At 45.1% G+C, this 24509-nt stretch overlaps 1 protein-coding gene across 2 annotated transcripts in view; it reads left to right on the top strand.

The window, feature by feature from the left end:
* Positions 1 to 9798: 9798 nt before the first annotated feature.
* MYH15 (myosin heavy chain 15) overlaps positions 9799 to 24509 on the top strand; it is a gene marked incomplete at both ends in the record, with an annotated part of 46424 nt that continues 31713 nt past the window's right edge. The window contains 13 exons of one of the 2 annotated variants that reach the window (XM_080613602.1): positions 9799 to 9889; positions 11202 to 11305; positions 11836 to 11979; positions 13549 to 13705; positions 15288 to 15315; positions 16234 to 16327; positions 17722 to 17742; positions 18334 to 18426; positions 19690 to 19753; positions 19846 to 19944; positions 22195 to 22298; positions 22738 to 22876; positions 23465 to 23583. In XM_080613602.1, coding sequence (XP_080469728.1) covers positions 9799 to 9889; positions 11202 to 11305; positions 11836 to 11979; positions 13549 to 13705; positions 15288 to 15315; positions 16234 to 16327; positions 17722 to 17742; positions 18334 to 18426; positions 19690 to 19753; positions 19846 to 19944; positions 22195 to 22298; positions 22738 to 22876; positions 23465 to 23583 — 1257 coding nt within the window. The remainder of the gene's footprint in view (positions 9890 to 11201; positions 11306 to 11835; positions 11980 to 13548; positions 13706 to 15287; positions 15316 to 16233; positions 16328 to 17721; positions 17743 to 18333; positions 18427 to 19689; positions 19754 to 19845; positions 19945 to 22194; positions 22299 to 22737; positions 22877 to 23464; positions 23584 to 24509) is intronic. The other variant, XM_080613603.1, reaches the window with a different exon arrangement.

The following is a 24509-nucleotide window of genomic DNA, read 5'->3' on the forward strand; positions in this document are numbered from 1 at the left end:
ATTTCAAGCTGTTCAAAGTGGGAAGTGGCGCTCCGTTTCAGGGGTCTGCATGCTGACAGCAGTAGATCATGGATTTCGGTGGCTTAAAAGGCACTTAAAACATTTTTGATGGCTTAGAAATTATTTCCCCAGGCATGCCTGAATGAGACAAGATGCTTTCCATAGGGACATCTAAACTTCCTTTATACTGCCACACCACATGGTTACTATCAGCAAAGAATTAGTTGGAGGAAGCTATTTAAAACCATGCATCTGACAGGAGTGCGAACACCAGCTCCCGCTGCCCCTTCAGGTTGCAGAGGCTTGTGTCCACTGCCTGGCCTGTGCACTGCAGCAGGGGGAGCACAACAGCTTGCAGAAACCTGAAAATCCCCACTTCTAATAATGTGAATCGAGCTGTCATAAACACCCTTTAAATGTACTGTTCAGTGCCAATTTTCCTAGCCTTTAGGGATGTAGCGGAGTGCAACTATTTTTAAAGCTAAGCTTCTCTCCCCCTCCAATTTCTCTTTGGGGCCTCAAAGGCTTGAAGAATTAAAGCATAATTCTTCACAAGAGAAAGTACATCCCCTCGTACAGAATGGCCCCAGGTTTGCTGCTGGGTACGAGGTTCACATTTTTCTTCTGCTGAAACTATTCCCATATGGATAGCCTTTCTCTTTCAAAAAGCATCTGACTAGATCATTTTGGCTCTTTCCCATTTCTCCTTTAAATGGAGACTGCAATAGCAGCAGGGACCAGTGATGAAAAACAACCAACCACCACCCCGAGGTAAATAACAGGTTCTCAGTCTCTTTAGATGCATCTCATGGAGGGATAGTCTGTCTGCTTGCTTATAAAGCAGTCCAAAGCATCCTGACTCAGAAGATGCTTTCTCCGATCATCTGTATCTTGAACTAGCATCCTTTTATCTTGCTGATCTTGCTTTTCATGAGTGCCAGGTTATTGCAGCACACATTTTATTAGGAGTAGTCTAAAAGCCAGCTTTTGTCAAAACACAGCTGCCTGGTCAATCTTTTCTCTAAGAAAACAGAGGGGGTTCATAAGTGGGCTTTTACAGACCCCAGATGCCAAATTTTCTAGATAAGAGCACAATATTGACACTCTCTGTGTCTAGAGCTGATAAACGTTATTGCATTCCTTTCCAATATGTCATGTTATTAAAAATAGGTTGCTCACAAGGGCTTCTTATCGAAGTCCCTTGTTTCCCTAGAAACAGCGACCAGCATTAACCTTTCTAAAAGTAGCCCCTGCGAGAGACAAATGTCTTTAGTTGTCAGTGTCACAAATGTAATCTAGGGCAAATGTGCCGCAAATCTCGGTTCACATTAAAAGAAAGCAAATAAACCCCAGAAAGGCAGGAATAACATGTGCAGTAGCGATTCACATCAGGCTAGCAAGGGAAAATAGACTGATCGTGTTTGAACCGGTGCTGGCTGTGTCCCTCTCTAAGTGACAGAAGCACTGAGATTGCTTTGGCATCAGCTACGAAACAGTTGTTTGCAGCCCCAAAAAAGAAAAGGGAGGCGTGGGAGTGAGATTGTGGTGTTCGTAAAGGGCTGATGAAAGCTGAATATTTGCAGAACAGGAAAAATGTGATGGCAGCATATTTGTACAAAGATGCCTTCTTCCAAGCAAAGTAGATGATAATAGGAATATTGTGTTCGGAAGTCAAGCTACCGGCAACGTGAGAGTGGGGGAGAAAGAGGGGTATCAGCATGCTGTATCCTCATGGCATTGAGATAATCATATTCTTAGTCTTCACATCAGATTAACAGCATCTATAAATCTTGGTGATGCATGCAAATTACCCTGTTTCAAATCAAGAGTGTCTGCTTGAGCGGTTCACCATCACTCACCATTCACCTAAGGAGCTTGAGATCACTAGCTCTCTTTCCTATTTTGCCAGATATAAAGCAAAAAGGTGATGAGTTAGATCCTACATCAACATACATCCGTGTTGTGGGGCACAGAGCACCTCCAAAGGAGCAGGCTGGGAGGGGTGGGAAGTGATTCTGGTTTAAGGAACCAAGGGAGAAGAGCGCAACAGCCACTCAAGCGCTGGAGTGTGGCAAACACCACTCATCTTCAGCTCAAGTGCATGTTCCTTTCACAGATATATCCAGATTAGGACTGAAAGCTTCACCCCCAGCTTTAGCAGAGGTCTTTCTCCTCAACTTAAGCCTGTCTCGAGATGTGCACGTCTCTAGTACAGCAGTAGTGATTCTTTGTCTCTTGGTTGCATTCCCCAAATGCTAAAAATACCAGGTTGCTAAAGCATCCAGGTCCTCAGACCTGCCACATCAATCTGTTCCCATAAATTGCTCGGCTTCTTACGAACCTGCTTTGTCTGTGCAACCTGTCACTGTCCACTCATCAGGGAAACAACTTCCAAAATAGCAGACTCAATACGCAAATGTTTTTCTTCTTGCCTGGTCACAAACCAAGTCATTTGCTCTTGTGGGTATCTAAGCATTCAGTGAAGCTGTGGGTAAGCTCTCTCCTTGCCCCCCTTTTCTTCCTTGGAATTGGGCTTTCTGAAGCCCTGATATATTGTTCTCCTTTGTGGCTAACAAGCATTATCCACAATATGTATTTTTTCTTGTGCTTTTATATTCAGTTTCTGCTAGAATTGAAGAGAACCTATATATACCCATGGCGGTAAAAGCAAATCAATCTGCATATGTCAGTTGTTCGGCTATTTATGGGTTGAAGTGAAATGAGACCTGAGTTACTGATGGAGCTGGTTTTACAGGAAAAATGAGTTTACAATAAGAAGGCCAGACATTGCCTAAACTCAGCCTCATAAATGAGTTTCCTGAAGCAAAGCAGTCACTAAAATTGATGCCTACTTTGTTCATTATCTGTCATTCACTTTCCAGGCAGAATCAATATATTACATTTACTCACCATCCTGCCTTGTTCATGAACTGGGGAATACCTGCGTATCCCAAACCTAAGCCTATAGGGTTGGCTTTTAAACCTGGGGCCCAGAAAGGGATTTAAAGCACTTGACCGGGATGTGAGAACCCACATCCTAGCTTTGTTGCTTGAAGGCAGCTTGGCTCATATAACCAAATTCCCTTTATAACCACTCGTCCCTTGTGCAAGAAGCTTTGATTTTCATATTCTAGGGGAGTTATATCTGACAGTATGAGTTTCCACTCAACCCCCCCCAAGCCCACAGTAATTAAGTTCTAAGGCACTTGGAAAAGCCACACTTGCCCCCGTGAAAACACAGAAGCAGGAAAAGCTTCTTCCATGAAGTCATGGAGCAAGAATGGAGTGGCAAGGAGTGTGCCGCTCCCCACTGACATTCCTGCCCCCCTCCCATCACCACACGTGTGTCCCCTCCCCAGGCATTGTCTCCTCACCCGGGATCCGGCAGACAAATATAGGCATGGAGGAAAACTGCGGATGCCTTTAAACAGTTATCACCGGTGACCTTGAGATAGGGGCATATAAAGTCTGGACCAGGCAGAGCCGTGACACTTTCTGTGTGCTCTCCAGGGTGAGTACCAACCTCTCTCACTTCTGAATGCGGGTGGCCAGCTGTGCTCTTAACACTGTACCGTGGGTTTGATGTGACTAAAGTTTTTGTGTGGCTTAAGGCTTTAGTGGTGATATCACTAAACATATAATTAATGCTACTCACCCTAGGATGCTGCTTGAATGCTAGCATAGCAAATTCATGTTTCCTCTCTAACATTAGTGCATTCGTTTAGCCAGCTAGAATAACCGCTCAGGCAAGTGTCAGGTCCCCTGTAATTATGCATCTGGGTGTACTTGATTAGCCAGTACCTGCAGATCATGTTTTCTGCCTTCTCTATCGTCTGCAAGAGGTGATGGCTGATGCAGTTTGCAATTTTAAGCAGTCCTTTGGTTCAAGGAGTTCTTTAATCCAACCTGAGTTACAACCCTTGGAGAATTACTGGGCTCCCTTTCAAAGACAGGCGATGCCTGTTGTTGCTGCTATTGCAGATGAGCCCTTAGCACTACAGTAGCTCTTCAAATAGCCCAAGCAAAGAAAGACACAGAGCTTCCTTTCCAAGTCTGAATGCACCACCAAATTATTGGTGGTCCTGGCTATGCCACTTCACTTTGTGTAACCGTAGTGGCTTTATACAAGGGGTTTGTGTTTTCAAGGATCTTCCAATGGTCATATACAAGGGCTGACTCTTCTTGTTAGCTAGGACAGACTGAAAGGAAAGCAAATGTCTTTAGCTCTGTCTTGTTTTTCCTTATCATACTGCCTTTGAAAAATAATACTATGACCATAAACCAAACCTTTCCAATTTCTCTGGTCTGGCAATGGATTTGACTCACTGAGGTCTCTGCACCCACAAGGGATGCACTGCCTGGGCTCTGACCTCTCTCATAACTCCAAGCACATAAGACTGCTGAAGATAAAAGGTTTCTCTCCTGGATGCCGTAGTGCTGCTTTACACCGTCACTTGCCCCCATGGTTCACCCTCAATATACTGTGGGGGGAAGAGAAAAGAAGGTGATAGCTGAGTAACTGTCCCTAAGAGGTCTGCAAATGGAGCTAGGTTCAACAGAGTACCTTAGAGCACTTTAGTGCATATTAGGACTTATGAGAATCTGTCCCAAGTCCTAGAGATTAACTCTGGAGTGGCTCCTCTGGCACTGGCATGTTTAATGTGAAATGGCATTTACATGCTCTAGCGCCGTTCTGTTTAAATGTATGAACTGATGCAATTCCACTGCTCCACTAGAGCCAGGACACACTCCCCACGGGAGGCAGAATTTGCCATGCTGGTTTTGAGCTGTGCTCTCAGCTGGGAGTTTCTCAGATGATGTGACAATAATTGGCAGCAGTTGTGCTTATGTAGGTCCTGAACCTTCAGAACAGGAAAAAAGCTAAGGCTACGAGTGAGGAAGAAAGTTTTTGCTGTACAGCAACAAGACAGAAGGTCCATGCTTGTACATGCTTGTATCGCGGGAGAGGGCTGAATGTAAAAGGTTTGGCAGTTCTGCTGCCTTAGGGCTTTGTGCTCCTGAGGAAGAAATGCGTTGGAAAAAAACCTCAACACAACTGCCCCGGCTGATGAAGAGTTTTTATCCCTACCAGGATTTTGGCAGGGGGCGTTCCCGCGGTGACGGCGGGAGATTTAAAAGCGGCTGAAACTCGATCCTAGCAGTCAGTCAGCTGATCGGAGCCAGCCCAGCTAGAGCCGGAGCCGGCGCGCTTCAGAGACCACGAGGGTCAGCAGAGATTAGGAAAAGCAGACGGGACAGCGCAGAGATATCGCGATACCCGACATCTCCCGACCCCCGAAGCCCCAGCAGCCCTTGCGAGAGAGCGGCTGACGCGGCAGGGGGCGTTCCCGCGGTAACGGCCACCTTGCCTTGAAAGAGCCTCTGAGAGGGCAGGGAGGGACAAGCCGGTCGTGCTGCGGACCCTGTTGCTGGTGTCCCAGAGTGCTGACCAATATGGTCGCCTCCAGAAGGAGGGCTTGCAGTAAGGAGACTGTAGCAACTCAGACAGAGACCCTGCCCCAAACCGTGGCTGTTCAGGTCTCTGGCTGCAGGGAGTGCCAGAGCCTGCTGCTGCCGAGGGAGGGAGGCCAGCATTCCACCTGCGTGAGGTGTGAGCAGGTAGAAGATCTGCTTAGCTTGGTGGCAGAACTTAAGGAGGAGGTCGAGACGCTGAGGACCATCAGGGAGTGTGAAAGGGAGATCGACTGGTGGAGTAACTCCCTGGCGTGCCAGCAGGAACGGTTCCAGGGAGATACCCCCCACAAGGGGATGGACCCCCTGCCCTCTCAGACAGAGGGGGACGGCCCGAGACAGCCTCTGCCCTGTAGTTGTCTCACAGAGGTAAGGGACCAAAAAAACGATGAGGACTGGAAGCGAGTTCCAGTTTGGAGTCGTGGGCAACCCTCCCCCCTTCCTGCCCTGCTTCCCCAGGTGCCCCTCCGTAATAGGTTTGAGGCCCTGGATCTTGATGGAGAGGTAAGTGAGGATGTGGTGCAAGGCCAGACCACAAGGTCACATAGGAAAAGGCGGTCGACTTCGCACCTCAAGACTGTCTCTGATAAGAAAGAAAGAAAGGTCATTGTCGTAGGCGATTCCCTTCTGAGAGGAACAGAGGGCCCGATATGCAGAGTTGACCCTCATCACAGGGAAGTGTGTAGTCTGCCTGGAGCCCGGATCAGGGATATCACCAGGGCGCTCCCCAGCCTGGTGCACCCGACAGACTACTACCCGCTGCTGGTCTTCCAGAGAGGTGGGGGGAAGCTGCTTCCCGCAGTCTGAGGGGGATGAAGAAAGACTACAGGGCCTTGGGGCGGATGGTGAAAGAGTCTGGGGCTCAAGTGATCTTCTCCTTACTCCTTCCATCTTCCGGTGATGATGTGGGGCTGAATGGGAAAATTCAGTCCGTAAACAATTGGCTACGAGACTGGTGCTGCAGGCAGGGCTTCAGGTTCTTTGATAATAGCTGGTTTTATAAGGCTCCAGTCTGGATGATGGCACTTGGGAAAGGTTTAACTCACAGAGGCAAAAGAATGCTGGGGCATGAATTAACAGGGCTCATTTGGAGAGCTTTAAACTAGATTCGAAGGGGGATGGGGTTGTAACTGGGCTTGCCCCAGTGGGGCAGCGCTCTAGAATTGATGAAGACTGGGAGGCCTCCTATAATCCTAGGGTGGAATCGGTGAGCTCATCTCCCTCCTTGAAATGCCTGTACACCAATGCGCGCAGCATGGGAAATAAGCAGGAGGAGTTAGAGACCTGTGTTAAGTCAGGAGATTATGATTGGTGGCAATTACAGAGACGTGGTGGGACAGCTCGCGTGACTGGAATATAGTCATGGAGGGCTATGTCCTTTTCAGGAAAGACAGGCCAGCCAGGCGGGGTGGTGGGGTTGCTCTTTATGTGCGAGAGCAGCTGCAATGTACTGAGCTCTGTCCAGGAACAGGGGATGAGCGAGTTGAGAGTCTGTGGGTGAGAATTAAGGGGCAGGCTGGCAGGGGCGATACTGTTGTGGGTGTCTGTTACAGGCCACCAGATCAGGGTGAGGAAGTTGACGAGGCCACCTACAGGCAGCTGAGAGCGGCCTCACAGTCACAGGCCGTGGTTGTCTTGGGGGATTTTAATTTCCCTGATGTTTGCTGGAAGGACTACACAGCAACCCAGCCACAGTCCAGGAGGTTCCTCCAGTGTATGGATGATAACTTCCTCATGCAAATGGTGGATGAGCCAACCAGGAGAGGAGCGCTGCTGGATCTCATCCTCACTAACAAGGAGGGTCTGGTCGAAGCAGTGAAGGTTGAGGGCTGCCTTGGTTGCAGCGACCACGAGATGGTGGAATTCAGGATCTTGTGTGGTAGGACCAGTACAATAGCAAGCAGAATTGCAACCCTGGACTTTAGCAGGGCAAACTTTGGCCTTTTCAAGCAATTGCTAGGGGAAATCCCATGGACAAGGCTGCTTGAAGGTAAAGGGGTCCAAGATAGTTGGTTGACATTCAAGAATTGCTCATTCCGAGCTCAACATCGGAGCATCCTGACACGTAGGAAGTCAAAGAAGAGGGACAGGAGACCTGCGTGGCTAAATAAGGAACTGCTGGGTATGCTCAAGTGGAAGAAGAGAGTTTACAGGTCATGGAAGGAGGGGCTGGCCTCTCAGGAGGAATATATGGCTGCTGCTAGAGGATGTAGGAAGGCAGCTAGGATGGCTAAGGCCTCCTTAGAATTAAATCTGGCCAGAGGGGTCAAGGACTGCAGAAAGAGCTTTTTCAAATACATAGCTGATAAAACTAACACCAGAGGCAAGGTTGGCCCACTGGTGAATGGGATGGGTGCCCTGGTGACAGAAGATACAGAGATGGCGGAGTTATTGAATGCCTTCTTTGTCTCTGTCTACTCTGCCGGAGGCAGTCCTGAAGAGCCCTGTACCCCTGAGACCTCAGATGAAGTCAGGTCACTGGAGCAGTTTGCCTTAGTCCATGAGGAATGGGTTAGGGACCAGTTGAGCAATCTGGACATCCATAAATCCATGGGTCCAGATGGGATGCACCCGCGGGTGCTGAGGGAACTGGCGGAAGTCATTGCTAGACCACTCTCCATCATCTTTACCAAGTCTTGGGAAACGGGAGAGGTGCCTGAGGACTGGAGGAAAGCAAATGTCACTCCAGTCTTCAAAAAGGGCAAGAAGGAGGACCCGGGTAACTATAGACCGGTCAGCCTCACCTCCATCCCTGGGAAAGTGATGGAACACCTTATCCTTGATGCCATCTTAAGGCATGTCAAGGATAAGAGGGTTGTGAGGGGCAATCAACATGGCTTTACCAAGGGGAAGTCATGCTTGACCAACCTCATAGCCTTTTATGAGGAAATAATATTGTGGATGGATGATGGCAGAGCGGTGGATGTGGTCTACCTTGACTTCAGCAAAGCATTTGACACAGTCTCCCACAGCATCGTCATAGCTAAATTGAGGAAGTGTGGCCTGGATGATCAGGTAGTGAGGTGGACTGCAAACTGGCTGAAGGACAGAAGCCAGAGAGTTGTAGTCTATGGGGCGGAGTCTAGTTGGAGGCCTGTATCTAGTGGAGTGCCTCAAGGGTCAGTACTGGGACCAGTGTTATTTAATATATTCATCAATGATTTAGATGAGGGAATTGAGTGTACTGTCAGCAAGTTTGCTGATGACACTAAGCTGGGAGGAGTGGCTGACACGCCAGAAGGCTGTGCTGCCATCCAGCGAGACCTGGACAGGCTGGAGAGTTGGGCAGGGAGAAACTTGATGAAATACAACAAGGGAAAGTGTAGAGTCCTGCATCTGGGCAGGAACAACCCCAGGTTCCAGTATAGGTTGGGAAACGACCTGTTAGAGAGTAGTGTAGGGGAGAGGGACCTGGGGGTCCTAGTGGACGGCAGGATGACCATGAGCCAGCACTGTGCCCTTGTGGCCAAGAAGGCCAGTGGCATTCTGGGGTGTATTAGAAGGGGGGTGGTCAGTAGGTCGAGAGAGGTCCTCCTTCCTCTCTACTCTGCCCTGGTGAGACCGCATCTGGAATATTGTGTCCAGTTCTGGGTCCCTCAGTTCAAGAAGGACAGAGACCTGCTGGAGAGAGTCCAGCGCAGGGCAACTAAAATGATTAAGGGAGTGGAGCATCTCCCTTATGAGGAAAGGCTGAGGGAGCTGGGTCTCTATAGTTTGGAGAAGAGGAGACTGAGGAGTGACCTTATTACTGTATATAAATATATAAAGGGGGAGTGTCACGAGGATGGAGCCAGGCTCTTCTCAGTGGCAAACAATGACAGGACAAGGGGTAATGGGTACAAACTGGAACATAAAGAGGTTCCACTTAAACTTGAGAAGAAACTTTTCAGTGAGGGTGACGGAACACTGGAACAGGCTGCCCAGGGGGGTTTTGGAGTCTCCTTCTCTGGAGACATTCAAAACCCGTCTGGACACATTCCTGTGTAACCTTATTTAGGTGTTCCTGCTCCGGCAGGGGGATTGGACTAGATGATCTTTTGAGGTCCCTTCCAATCTCTAACATACTGTGATACTGTGATCTGTCTGGCTGCAAATAAGCTGAGCCAGAGAAGGATTTAACTAAGGGTGCAGTATAGCCCCAAATCTGTGTTAGGTATTTGCGTTTCAAATCTCTCATCACTTTGATTGGCCACCTGCCACATTGTGCTGTTTTGTGTTGCCTCCAATTGCCATGAAAGAGGTTTATTTTCCCCCCTCCTTTTCTTTGGCAGAGGAGCTCCTTTTCTTTTTCCTCTTTGAGCTGTGCCACACTGAACCCTTGCCAAGATGATGGACATGTCGGAATTCGGGGAGGCTGCTCCCTACCTCCGGAAGAGCGAGAAGGAGCTGATGATGGCGCAGACCGTCGCCTTCGATGGTGAGTTGCGGTACCCTTTAGGCTGCCAGTGGCTGGTTAAAGGGGATAAGGGCTTCATCCAAGTGTAGTTCTGGGAGTGCAGACCAAAGCAGGATGCAAAGCCTCTCCTGTCCTTGCTGTGCTGCCTCTGCTTGTTTGAGGTAACTGGTTCAACCAAGTTCTGGTTTCTTTATTCTGCAAAGTGATTAAAAAGCCCCAGGTAGCAATGAATAGAAATAATCTATCAATTTATGGTAAGTAATTAATTAACTAGATTTAGAAGCAAGGTGTATTTGTACTGATCTGCTAAAGTGGGGATTACCTCTTTGTCCATTTGAAAGAAAAGCACCACACATTGATGTTCCTGGAATGAAAGAGTTTCTGTGGCCTGACTAGATGTCTCGTTATGTTGCACGTCTGTTTGGTTTGCAGGCTGCATGACAATCTGATGTTAGCTTTTAGTTTGCCATAATCAATTCTTTTATGAAATGGATTTATATGTGCCCTAAGGTGTAGTAGTAAGTATATATACAGCAATAAGGAAGAAATTCTTTACTGTGAGGGTGGTGAGGCACTGGAATGGGTTGCCCAGGGAGGCTGTGAATGCTCCATCCCTGGCGGTGTTCAAGGCCGGGTTGGATGAGGCCTTGGGTGACATGGTTTAGTGTGGGGTGTCCCTGCCCATGGCAGGGGGGTTGGAACTGGATGATCTTAAGGTCCTTTCCAACCTGAACTATTTTATGATTCTATAATAACCACAGCATTTTGCTATTCAGCATAGTTGCTGTAACTAAAGACCTAAGGCGTAGTGCAGCTACTCCACACTCTAAAAAGCCACATACCTAACTAAGTGTGAGTTATTACGGTTTCTGTTTTTCAAGGCAAACCTTTGCAGAATGTGCAGGAATAAGGTTCAATCTGATGGCTGGCAGGCAAATAGTGTGGGCTGAGTTCCTCGCTCAGATCACAATTTTCTGTGCGACTTTTTAGCAAACGCCTTAATTTGGGCTTGGATCTCAGTTCCTCCATCTGCACACTGGTGATGAAGATTATGGATTTCCCGTGGAGGCTGAGGCTTAGCCAGCACTGATGAAATATTTTGACACCTTGTGCTGGAAGGATCTAGAGGAAACCAAGTGGTAGTTTCAAAGGGCAGAGAACATTTGGGAGCCCTACATCTCCTGCTTAGGCATGCAGCTTCCCAACATGGTGGATCTGCTGCAGAGGTTTTGTGTTGCTTGTGCGGAGAAGTAACCCAGCAGTCCCACTTAGGTAGGCATGGTGTTACTGTTTGATGCCAGGCTGTGAAACCTCCGTCTCCTTCATTTCACAGGGAAGAAGAAATGTTGGGTTCCTGATGACAAGAAAGCTTATGTTGAAGCTGAAATTACAGAAACCAGTGGTGGAAAAGTGACTGTGCAGACAGAAGATGGAAGGGTACAGAGCTGGTTTTGTCTGATCTGTGTCTAACCAGGCTGGAGCAGCAAGCTCCAGGAATTAGCTGTCCTGCTTGAAGCTCAGTTGCCTGCTTCATGAAATGGGCTGTGAATGGGAAGCCCCAGTAACTGATGCCGTGTCAGAATGACACTTGAAAAGCCACCAAGGTTAAAACAGCAATGTGTGTGTGGGGGGTAAACGCACATCAGCCACTGCACAGCAGCACAAAGTCTGTGAGCAGAGGTATTGCAACCAGCTAGCTCTGGCTTGGCCCCAGGGGTAGAAGCCCAGGCTGTAGCTAAATCCCTTGTCTCCTTTTGCAGCCATACCACCATCCTCCTTGCTTTTATCATCTTGGCCTTCCCCTGTTCCGATAGCAGTGAAAACAAACAGTGTTACGTTCATAGGCTGGGTTTGAGCTGAAGGACTTCCTTCTGTGGGGGAAAACCCGATATGTTCTCCTGTAAGGTGTGTAAAGCAACAGAAATCCCGGTGTTTTCCAGTGTGGCTGTACTCCTTTGTTTTTGCAGACCCTGACTATAAAAGAAGATGACGTGCAGTCCATGAACCCTCCCAAATTTGACATGATTGAGGACATGGCTATGCTGACCCATCTGAACGAAGCGTCTGTATTGTACAATCTGAGAAAGCGCTACCGCAACTGGATGATCTATGTAAGGTTCACTTCTAGGGCAGACTTCACATTTTAACAGTTTGTTGCGTTCTTCACATGCAGTTTACAGCTTCAGTAAGTCACCAAACTGAGGTCTTGCTCATCTTTTTTTTTGCTTGGAGCTGGCTTGTGCCTGAATACAGACAAAAAAATGAATAAGATGGTGTCTAGTTATTGGTTTTGCTTGCTTGCCTAGGAGAGGGATGTCATGGGACATATTTCCAACAGTCAGGGCATTGGAGAGGCCTAGTTTATATTTATTCTCCCAATATTAATCCATGCCAATACCAGCCATGGAGATTTCTTTGTTAGGAAACAATGCCCCAAGCTTAGAGCACACACAGAACTTCTTTTAAGTATGAGCCTTTCTATCTTTAGTTCAGTAATTTTATTCCCTTCATTTTGAGTGCTGACATCTGTCTTGTTTCGCTCTGGCATTTTCCCTTGCTCTGTATCTTCCCCATGACATCATTAACATAATTTCTGTCAGCACCAGGACAAGCTTCAATAACATCTAATTTTATGAGGCCAAACTTTTGCTCTCAGTTTGCTGCATTTTATTGTGTCTGAAATCAGTTAGGGGAATCTATAGATTTTCTAGCCAATCTCTGTTCTGGCTTTTAGTGTTCATCAAAGGAGTGAATCCAGCTTTTTCCCATTGAAATTCTGATGGTTTAACGTTTTCTGCATTCCTGTAATAGCCCCTCTATGGACAAGTATGGCCAAAAGCATAGCTTTGCTTGCAGATCAGTATAGGTAGGAAATTATATTTGGCATCTTGCCTTAATCCATTTACTGGTTGGGTGTTTTCTTCTCCCTGTGGAAAATAAGACCATTCTGGAAGCAGGTCCTAATGCTATTTTCAGAGGAAGATACCTGGATTTCACCTGAGGCTCAATTGAGCTCATCATTCCGTGTACACAAAGTGCTTATACCCATGTAATAACTGGGGTTACAACTGAAAACTCATTCTTCCTCAGAAAGACCAGGCCCCAGCTAAATGATATCGATAGCCCAAAGAGCGACTGTGAAGACAGACTTTTACCACCTGTTTTTCTTCAGAAGCTGGAAAAAGCTCTATAGCTTTGGCGGAACAACACTATGAAGTTGTTTTCTTTTGGAACACCCACCAGATATTGCCCCAGAGTGCTCACATCAAATCCATAATGGGAGATTCTCCTCCTAAGAGTGGAACTTAACAGGAAAGCTGTAACTTTTCTTCGTAATGGCTGTTTTCAAGACCAAACAACTCTTGGGGGCTAGCAAGGCATAAAATCAGACACAGGCCTATTTGATGGTCCTCTGTTTTGATGAAAGGGCTGTTTCTGGCTGTTATCTTGAAAATACTTTTTCCCTTTTAGAAAACTGTTTAATATCTGTAGTTTTGATATCAATTGCCAGTGAGAAGTCACTTAGCAGACCAGTAGCTTTAGAAATTCGGATCCAAGGCTGAAAGTCAATTCAAACTCAAATCAGAAGCTGGCAGCTCCAGGTCCTCCTTGCTTAGCTAAGAGTTTGTTTCTTATTCCGTGAACAGTATTTGTTACTTTTGTTTTGTGTTCCTCTCTAGACCTATTCCGGTTTATTCTGTGTGACTATAAATCCTTACAAGTGGCTTCCTGTCTACAAGCCGGAGGTGGTTGCTGCATACAAAGGCAAGAGGCGCTCAGAGGCTCCTCCCCACATCTTCTCCATTGCTGATAACGCGTACCACGACATGCTGCGTAGTAAGTGGCACTCTTTGATTTCAGATTCGGTTTGCCTCATTTAGTTGACATGTCTTTCTTTGTGAGAGTTTTTGCAGTGTCCAACAAATGTGCACGTATATTTATGTATGTAATATGTCTATATACTTTTATATATATGTAACTTTAAGCTCCCCTGACTGTCCCTGTGTAGTTTTGGTAACAGTGAACTCTGCAGTATGGATTATCTACAAGGTGCACCAATTTAGCTGTCTGAACTAGGTAAATCCATTTGTAACAGGAATGGGGCCATGCCTCAAACACCTGTGAGTATTTTCTCAACCTCAAAAACAAGCCTACTGTCAGTTTATGCTCAGTATTCTAGCACTTATAAGACATATGCTTGCAAAGACTAGTGAAGGCCAGCTCCCTAGGGTGCTGCACACACACATAATCACAGAACGGTTCGGGTTGGAAGGGATCTTAAAGCCCATCCAGTTCCAACCCCATGTCATGGGCAGCGACACCTTCCACTAGAGCAGCTTGCCTCAAAGCCCACACAACCTGGAATCCACATCACCTGCATGAACCTGCCATGGGTCGGTGTTGCACTGACTGCTGAGGCTCTGGGCACCAACCTTGTGGCAACGAACTCCAGATTTTCCTTTGAAATTTTCTATCCCTGACCTTCAAGTTACTGGAAAAAAAGGAGTTTATCAGCAGAGGGCAGCAGTGATGTGCTCACACTAGGTCCTGCGAGGCAGCAGGGTAATAAATCCCAAAGGGAATGTGATAGCAACACATCCTGCTGTTAGCTGGCTTTAATAAAATGTGAAGTGCCACAGCTGTGAAGGGACAGAAAGCGCTGTGCAGAGGGGATGTGTGTGTGGCTGTAAAGAGATGCTCTGTTATCAAGTAAGGGTGAAATATGGCCAGGCTGCCTTATAGGTAGTCTGTCATGATAACTGGAATAATTAAAAAAGGAAACACAAAATTGGGCTCAACAGCCTAAATTTCAGCTTAGAAAGTGGCGATGATGTAGCATTTGCTGACCTTGCTTAATAATATATTAAGGTTGCAAAGTGTTCTAATAAATGCTTATTTCTGGCCAGGCCATTAACAGCGGGGACACCATAAAACTGTAAAGTACATGGCCAACTGAAGAAGCGCATGTGTGCATAGTAAGGAGTGGCCTGTGAACAAACAGCAGAATTACTTGGGTTTAGTATTTAGGTGTTTCAATATTGCAGAAGCAGAAGACGTAATCAGGAGTGAGAAAAGAAACATTTTGGTGACAGGAAATTACTTTCTTTATTATAGTTTCCCAGACACAGGAGGAACATGACTGACTGACAGGTCTTTAATATTGACTTGAACAAAACCTGAGAAGAGGATTCAGGGCAGGGCTAGAACTTACACTGCCGGATGTCAGACTAGGTGATACTGGAGTTTATCTTTCCATCTTTGCTACTTAGGTTTATCTTTCCATCTTTGCTTTGTGTGATTCTCTCCTGTCCTTGAAGGACTCATTTTGGAACAGTTGATACCCATTTGCAATTATAATAAGCAATTTGTACAGCCTTCTAAGCCTACTAAGTTGGTATGTTTTTTCTTCCCTCCACAGATCGGGAGAATCAGTCGATGCTGATCACGTAAGTGCTTCTTTTGTGACTGATCTGAGACTCCGTTGCTGTGAAAAACGTAGAAGAAATAAAATCCTACCAAAATACAGGTTGTCCCTTGAAAGCTCAGCTAAATTGCCCAGAACTTGATCCAAGCCAAGTAACTGGCAATTTGGCAACCTGATGGCTGTCTTGAACCCCATGGGAAAGGAGTAGCTAAGGGTTTTATGGAGGCTGGCCTATTTCTGATCCCCTGTCTGGTGCTCATTCCAAGTAGGCGTGAAAACAACTCAGCAGGCAGTTAAAGAAGCTTCTTCCAGGGTTAGTCTTGCTGTGGGTCCCCTCTTCATGCATGGAAGACTCCTATTCAACATGGTTGTTCTTGCTATGTTTAAGAATGCTTGACTATGCTATGTTTAAGAATGCTGTGCTTAAGAATGCTTGCTATGTTTAAGAATGTTGATTAGACACATCTAAAGGGAGGGACCAAGGTGGTAAAGAAGAGGCATGCCATTTACTGGCAACCATGAAAGATGGAGAGTTCTGCACAGTTCATATGTGCTCATGGATAATGCCAGCAAATCAACTGCGTCTTTTCTGTACCTTATCTAACTCATCAGCTGTATATATGTATACCTCAGATCCTCAGTCTGGGTGTCTTATAACAAAACTTCATGCCCTTAAAGGAAGCTTAGTGTAGTAGATGTCTGACGTTAAGTCACATAAAGAATTAGTTGCTGCTGTCGTAGGCATTCGCCTCTTTGTTCAGTCAGGTTAATGGGATTTCAATGGAGTGAAATGGACAAACAACAGGCTGCAGAAATCAGTCAGTGATACCGAGAACTGCCTGTGTACAGTTCTCAGGGGAGGAGCTGGCAGGACAGGAGGGTGAAAGGATGAGTTACAGCTGTTTGAGCAGTGCCTATGTTATCTTCCTCCTTCCTTTAGCGGAGAATCCGGTGCTGGCAAGACTGTCAACACAAAACGTGTCATCCAGTACTTTGCCACAGTGGCAGCCCTGGGTGAACCTGGTAAAAAGAACGTAAGTCTGCTGCTGGCTGTTGCATTTCAGACTCCCAAGGGTTTTGTGTTACCTACAACTAACATCACAACTCTGCATCTTGAACACCGGGCCATGTGCACGCCTCAGCAGGCATGGCTGAGAAAAGAAACTGCTGGGAAAAGATACTGATGCTTCTAAACGGCATTACTGAGAGCATGCTGTTCTGAAAGTAGAAAGGCAATGCTCACCTGAACCTGCCAGGTCCAGATGCAGCAGTAAAACCACCCCTGGTCCTGAACAGCTGCTTTTTGCTACTGTGTTTTTCCAGGAGCTTTAGGTTTTGTGTGTGTTCAAGATGTTTCTGATCACGTTAAATCTGGTCAAAAGATGGTGGAGCTGTGAAGATTAAGAAATGTGATATTTTTTCACATGGAAAATAGTCTTCAAAAGGACTAGGATTATCATTTCCCATCAAAATATCTCTTGTCGAAAGCTTTTTTTGTCCACAAAAAGGAATGTTTTGACAAAAGATTTTTTTTCCAATCATCTTTCCTGTATTTCTCTTTGTGCAAGTGCTGTTCTGCTTATAAGTGCTCTCTAAGGTTACAGTGAATACTGTGTTCATGCTGCTTTTCATCTTGTGTTGCTATGAGCTTATTAACTATGAGCTGCATTGCACTTGAAGGCTCAGCGCTCTTTTGTGGTGAATTAGCTGGTTGCTATGAACTGTATTTATAAGTCCAAAATTTCAGCCAGGCTTGGATTCTGTATGCATAACTCTCATCACACTAAATACATTCACCTGAGGCCTGCGGGACTCTCTTAACAAATGATTGACTGGTCTAGAACCAGCCTCCTGCATGCAATGAGGTTAGGGCTCTTAATGGTGTCTGAGACCTTGTGTGCTTATGGAGCAATTGTGCAAAGAACAGCTATTACAGCTGGAAGATATTCCATGTAATTTATCCGCTCAGTTCGCTTTTTATTTTCATTATCGTCACCCTTTTTTTTGAATTATTTTTTTTTCCAAATAATCCAGGAGTTCAAGTGCAGCAGCATCTGAATCTGGTCTGTTTGCATCCTTTTCTTCTTACCAACTGGCGCCTGCTTCTTTTCTCTGCCCAGTTAGTTAGCCTTTCGATTCATTGTGGAACACCTCCAGAACAAAATCGGGTAGATGCTTGGAGCAGGGGTTAAACCAACAACCTGGGTAGGGACAGCGCTTGGCTATTTTGTGATGTATGGTGAACATGAAGTCAGAGCTGCACGTGCTTTTTGAAGGAAGGCCTCAATAAGTCCTTCTGGTGTTGTTGCCCACTAGACATCTAACCTTGCTAATGCTTGTCTCCTTATCTTTTGTGGTGTCCTTCATGTTAGTACTCACATTCTCTCTCTTCTATTTTTTTTCCTCTCCATTGTGTTCCTCTTGACAGCAACCAGCTACCAAAACTGGGGTAAGTCATCAGCTCTGCTATTTTACCTTTTTCACCTGAAAATGGTACTGGGCTCTGTCAGTTTGTGTCATAAACCTCAGTGTCTCACTTCGCACAGTTACCCAGCGAAGGATCCCTGAAGCCCAGGCAGTTAAAGTAAAGTAGCGTGCTTCAGCCAAATGAAGTTTGTGCGAGTGCCAGTTAATGTTTTTCTCATCTCCAAAACCCTCAAAGATTAAAAGCTCTGAGTGCTTTCAAATCTAATGCATTTTAGTGCTTGTCACTGTCTTTAATAGCCCCTCTCCTACACACATTCCCTTGGATGTCCTCACATGCCTCACAGCACATGGAAAGATATGGTGATTTCTTTCGTGTGCAGATGGCATAAAATACAAAATCTGCAAAGCAAAACAGTAGAGAGCAGCAAAATGTTTGAGGTCTTTTAAACAGTAATTGACTGATGGTCTTGCTATTATGCCATTCACACTGTACCCCTACGGTGGAGCTAAATCCGCTCCATCTCTAAGTGAATGCATGGCTGACTTCCTTACAATTGACAGCTGAGTTCGTGGCCTGCAGGTTTCTCAATAGTATTTCAACCCTGATTTCTAGGGAACCTTGGAGGATCAAATCATTCAAGCAAACCCAGCCCTAGAAGCTTTTGGAAATGCCAAAACTCTGAGAAATGACAACTCCTCACGTTTTGTAAGTCTGTCACAACGCGTGTCCTCTTCAACAACGGCCAGTTAATAATGTCTCTGGAATCATCCCTTCATAAATTGCTTTTCATTTGTCTAACTAAAAAGGTTGGATTTCCACACAGTGTAAGGACAGCACACTAGGATTTCACCAGGAAAAACGACAGGAAGAATTAAAGATAAAAAGAAATGTCCACCATGGATAAATGTTTAAACTCAGGAGACAAGCAAAGCCTAGCTTTAGGAAGTCCTTTGAACAGCAATGGCAGGTCTTCCCCAGGACTGCCTCTGCTGCATGGCGTTTTTTTTCTACCATGGTTTCTATTAATCTAAATTATTCTGTCTCCCTATAATAGCTCGACTTTGTCACTAAGCGAAAATATACCGCAGTCCCTGACCCTTCCAACATCTCACCTCTCTGCAGGCTTACACCTGCAGCAGTACTCCTACCTTGATTCATACTGTCTGCCTTTATGGCTGAATAAGCTGCCCTTGCTTGTCCCCCGGTGCTGACATGACCTTGGGGCTCTCCTCATTTCCATTTGGCTTGTAGGGGAGCCATCCCCTCAGGAGCTCTGCCTCTGCCACATCTGGTTAACACTGGCTCAGAGGTCCAAAAGGAATGGCACGAGAATGACAGCCTGAGTTTATAGCCTATGCTTCCCTAACAGATCCAGGGGTGCAGAGGGTCAGAGTTTCTAAGCATCTGTGGAAAGCCACACGGTTGTATATGGAGTTTGTCAGCTGGAACGGAAATTAATTGTTTAAAAATTGAATATGGGAAATGAAAAGAAAACTGCTCTTTTTTTATGAGTTTGGGGGGATGAATGTGCAAATTTAATGGGCAAAGCAGAGTAAAATCACAGCACCTTTCTGATGTAAGTAGTTGCACATAAGTTAGGACTGGAAATGAGGAGTCAAAAAAGGAGCCTGTGTGACTTATGCTGAAGCTTATTGCTCTGAGTCCAGCATTACAGTAAACCTGCATCATGAAACTGCAAGCTAGGTGCATTCCCATATCTTACCCTGGCAGATAAGTACGCTGTTATCCTTTCCCCACAAGCTGATTACATAGCTGTATGTACAGATTTATGCTTGGAAAAGTGTGGTATTATTGTTTGATATCTTTCGTTGAAAATCTGCCTGTGCAAAACCAAGGAGTTAGCATAAGCTGATTCTTTGGGCCAAATGATTGCCTTCAAGCAGCATCCTTTGTCTCCCTCTGTGTACACTATATGCACTAATTAGAATATTCTTCTGTCTGAATTAGGGTAAATTTATCCGAATCCATTTTGGAACCACAGGAAAGCTGTCATCTGCTGATATTGAGATCTGTAAGCAGCAAACTTTCTCCTTTTCAAAAATACAATTGCTCATCTGAAAGTTTGGAGGGCCTTACTCACTGACTTTTCGTTTGTGCAACTAGATTTACTGGAGAAATCCCGAGTGATTTTCCAGCAACCTGGTGAAAGAGACTATCACATCTTCTACCAGATCCTGTCAGGGAAGAAACCAGAGTTACTGGGTAAGCATTACGTGGATCCACAGCTTGTAAGAACCAGTCTTCAGCTGAATAAACAGTGGCTGAGGAAGGGGCAGGGGGCAAACCCATCTGCAGAAAGGCTTTTATACATCTCCTTGAGGAAACAGAACTTCCACTCTCAAATATACTCTTTCAAAGATGCTGTTCCAATGGCAGCAAGAGAGATCAGTTTTCTGTGATATACTGATGCAGGTACCCTGTAAAGTGAAGTGTAGTGAAGAAAGTGATGTAGTTCAGTCTGGAGAAAAAGGAGCTAAGGGGAGACCTCATCGCTCTCTGCAACACCCTGACAGGAGGTTGTAGCAAGGTGCGTCTCGGTCTCTTCTCCAAGTGATAGGACAAGGATATGACCTCAGGTTGTGCCAGGGCAGGCTTAGATTGGATATTAGGGAAAAGTTCTTCACTGAAAGGCTTGTCAAGCATTGGAACAGGCTGCCCAGGGAAGTGGTTGAGTCACCACCCCTGGAGGTGTTTAAAAGACCATGTAGATGCGGTGCTTAGAAACATGGTTTAGTGGTGGACTTGGCAGTGCTGGGGTAACAGTTGGACTCTACGTTCTTAAAGGTTTTTTCCAACCTAAACTCTGAGACTCAGGACTTTCAATAGGTAGCATTCTAAAGGCAAAAAACTGTCAGGCTGAATGGGTGTAATCCAAGGTCTCAGAACATCCAGAAAATGCTACACCTCCAAAAGCATTTGTGGTGATAAAACTTTAATGATCCGGGTTTTTTCACATCTGAGGAGATTGCCTTACAGGTCCATGCAGAAAACCTAGTTTCCTCTTTCTTCCCGAAGTGCCAAAACTGCCATCCTATCATGTTGTGTAGCAAGAGAGAATATGCAAAGCTGGCTGCTGCTGATTATGTGGTGATTACCCCTTTTAAGCTTCGCCTGGCTGAGTGCAGTACCATAGACCTGCTGGAGAAGAGCAGAGAGTAGATGAGGTCTCTGTTCCCATCTCCTAATGCTTTGAATAAAACCTTCAATAGATATTTAAGTGATGTGGTTTGCTGACTTTAATTCGTGCTTTGATGGAACACATTTCATAAAATACCTTGAAGAGTCACTTTATTGCTCCACTAAACTCCTACTAAGCCGTAGCAATCATAATCTGTTTTGAAGTCTTATTATCCTGATAGTGTGCAGTTAAGTCCCTAAACCTCTTAGCTTTTATGTGGCCTAATTAATGACAATTATGGGAAAGATTTCAAGGAAGCATTGTACTGGATTCCCATGTGAATCCCTGTGCTGGGAAAATATGCTCTTTCTCATAAACTATGTGTATAGCCTACAAGCACACACCTTTCTGGCCAACAGGAGCATATCTGCAGGCTCTTGAAGAGGCTGAAACCAATGGGGCCTTCTGTTTTGTAGACAAGAAATGTATGTGTTTGCATATAAACCCATACATGTATAAAGGTAGATAAGTATAAATGTAGATAAATGAATACATAACATGACTACATAGCAAAGACAGATACAGAGAATAAGATTTTATATACATATATATCGATAGATACATATTCACATACATACGTATTTAGACGTATAGGTATGTGTGTATGTATAGAAAAGATTGAAATCTAGAGTAAACCTTGATGTGCTGAATGTGGATGAAACTTTCTGCTCATTTAGGGAAGCAGGGCTTCTCCTGTAGTTACGGAGCCAGCTAGCTTTCTAGAAAAGAGCTTTACATTTTGAGGTTTTGATGTGATGGAAAAGGAAAGATCAGAGAAACAGAGAACCATATTCAGTTTTGTTATTCCAGAGCCAAGTGTTTTCTGAAGGGAGTCCTGGAAGTTGCTGGTCTGTGAGTCTTATAAAAGAGGGGAACCATGCCCATTGTCCCTGTCTTAGATCATACTAAAATCTTTTTCTCCTCTGCACGTAGACGGGATTCTTACACCTACTGGCATGCCAAGGCAAAGTGAAGAGCTCTATGGGGAATTATAGATTCAGTATACGGCAAAACATGCTTAATAGATATGTATGCAGTATTCCCATGTCATTTTTATTCCCCGTTTTCTCTAAATCTTGCTCTTCAGACTGGACACTAGAATGAAGGAGTTAGTTGTTACCCTGCAGTTGTAAAATACCCCAATAAACCAACAACAAAACAGAAAACTTCATGCACAGTTGTGCAGAGACAAATGTATGTCAGATCTTTCAATCTCAGTATTTTGGGGATATTCTAAATAGATGGAGGTTTTGACCTCGGCGGTTCTTTTACAGATATGCTACTGGTATCTACCAACCCATATGACTACCACTTTTGCTCACAAGGAGTAGTTACAGTGGACAACTTGGATGATGGAGAAGAATTGTTGGCAACAGATGTAAGCGTGTATTGATTTCACTTACTGCTTCATAGATTAGGTGCACATGGGGAGGAGAAGTGCTGGTGGCAGCCTAACTTCTGTCACTGAAACTATTGGACTAAAGTAAAGGCAGAAATGGGTCTTAATTGCATTCATACCATGAAGCATGAGGCCTGATAAACTTTTACACTTTTGAATCTGGCCATCCTCCATGTAGTGCCCATATATAAGACTATTGTGTCTTATAATTTTGGTGTAGAAAATGCTAGATAGAAGGAGCTCTCCTCCTGCTCCCCAGCCACTGTTGGATCCTCAGGGTGTTCCAGTGGCTGCTTTGTCAGATAACACCCCTTGGAAGGTTCATCATATCTGCCATGCAAAGACAGACTGCAGAGCTGCAAAATGCCATTGCTTTTGAACAGGGAAGTGACAAAATATCTGCATTTCCTTTTCACAGCAAGCCATGGATATTTTGGGATTTGTGCCTGATGAGAAGTCTGGTTCCTACAAGCTCACAGGTGCCATCATGCACTTTGGGAACATGAAATTCAAACAAAGACCCAGAGAAGAGCAGGCAGAGGCTGATGGCACTGAAAGTAAGAATAACACCTAAAATCACTCGCTGCCTTCAGAAGTCTGACATGTATCACGCTCTGTCTGGAGGAAGCAGGAGCCTGTTTGCTTTGATCTTGCACAATACATCCCCTGCTCAGCAGGAGTGCTGTGCTTCATTTGGAGCAGTGACTTGTTCAGTGGCATGTAACCTTACTTAGTAGAATGGGAATAGGGACAAGTCAGAGTAACACAACTAAATCCATGTTCATGACCATTTGAGAAAAATGCTTGTAAAAAGCTGTTGCCTTAGCTTTCTCTTTCATGTCTTCAGGTTTTGCTTCTTTACTTCCTCTTGCACTTGAAACTGCTTATAACCAGCATGGAGATGCACTCTTTTCCCTATACCTGAGGAGTATCTCAAATGTGATTCCTGCAGTAATTGGGGTCTAAGGTGGCTAGGTGATCTTCTCTACCACAAGGGATAGTACAGGCACACCCGAATCATTAAAGAACAAGGTCTTTATCTGCTTTTTCTCTGGAAGTGGATATACTTACGGTTTTTCATCTCGCCTAGGCATGTTTCCAAGTAGAAGTTCAAAGCCAGTTGAAACCTTGTTTCTCTTGATTAGGTGCTGATAAAGCTGCCTACCTAATGGGAATCAACTCCTCTGATTTGATTAAGGGCTTGTTGCACCCTAGAGTGAAAGTTGGCAACGAGTATGTGACCAAAGGTCAAAGTGTTGAACAGGTAAGGAGAAACTTTCCAGGTATTTGGATACCTGTCCCTCGAGCCTTAAGGGCTCATCTGTAACATCGCAGAGAGATAGGCAGCTGCAAGAAGTATTGACGTGTGCCTCTGGTTCCTGTTCTCATTTTATATCCACCAACTTGGGGGAATATACAGTGTAAGTGCAGGAAACTGTAAAAAGACTGACAAAGGAATAGTGGCTGGCACTGCCTTTGATAGAGTTGTTTTTCTGATGTGTTAGTAGCAGCCACTGAAGGAAACCAGACGTGAGAACTGACATCTAATTCTGGAGGAGGATAGTAATCTGGAAGAGTTGAGCCAGGATTATTTATTCGCTCATCATTCATTCATTATTCCCATGATTTTAAACTCTTAGTGACCTCTATCAGCTAAAGGCAATATCCACTTAAAGGTACCTCTTAATTTAGGAAACAAAAGTCATTGGGTTGGTACTGCTGCAGCTGTAGCCGTATCATAGAAGATGCTGCAGCATTTTGGTCACAATGAAAATTGTTCAAAGACAGGCAGCGGTACAGGCTCAGAAACCAGAAAACTACTGTAGAGGTCTGTCCTATTGGTGTAATTGTTCATAGGCTAAAGAAGAAACATTTGACAGATGTTCCCTATTGCCTGATTATGCCATAACATCCCTCAAAAATTAGAAGCACATGGCAATAAGCAACCTGGGTACAGACCTCCCCTATTTTAGCAGTAGTACTGGGCAGCATGGCCTGGTATCCAGACTGTGAGCTTTCTGGTACCTAACTTCCATGGTAATGTAAGAGATTAAAACACTTGCAACTTGCTTTCCAGCTGTTTTCCAAGAGGTACTTTACTACCACTTTATGTACATGTTAGTAGAAATACACCTACATAACCATATGAAGAAAAGTCAGCATAGATAATGGGAGAAGCTGTCAGTAGTA

Source organism: Psittacula echo, assembly GCF_963264785.1.
Source record: "Psittacula echo genome assembly, chromosome: 3".
Taxonomy (NCBI): domain Eukaryota; kingdom Metazoa; phylum Chordata; class Aves; order Psittaciformes; family Psittacidae; genus Psittacula; species Psittacula echo.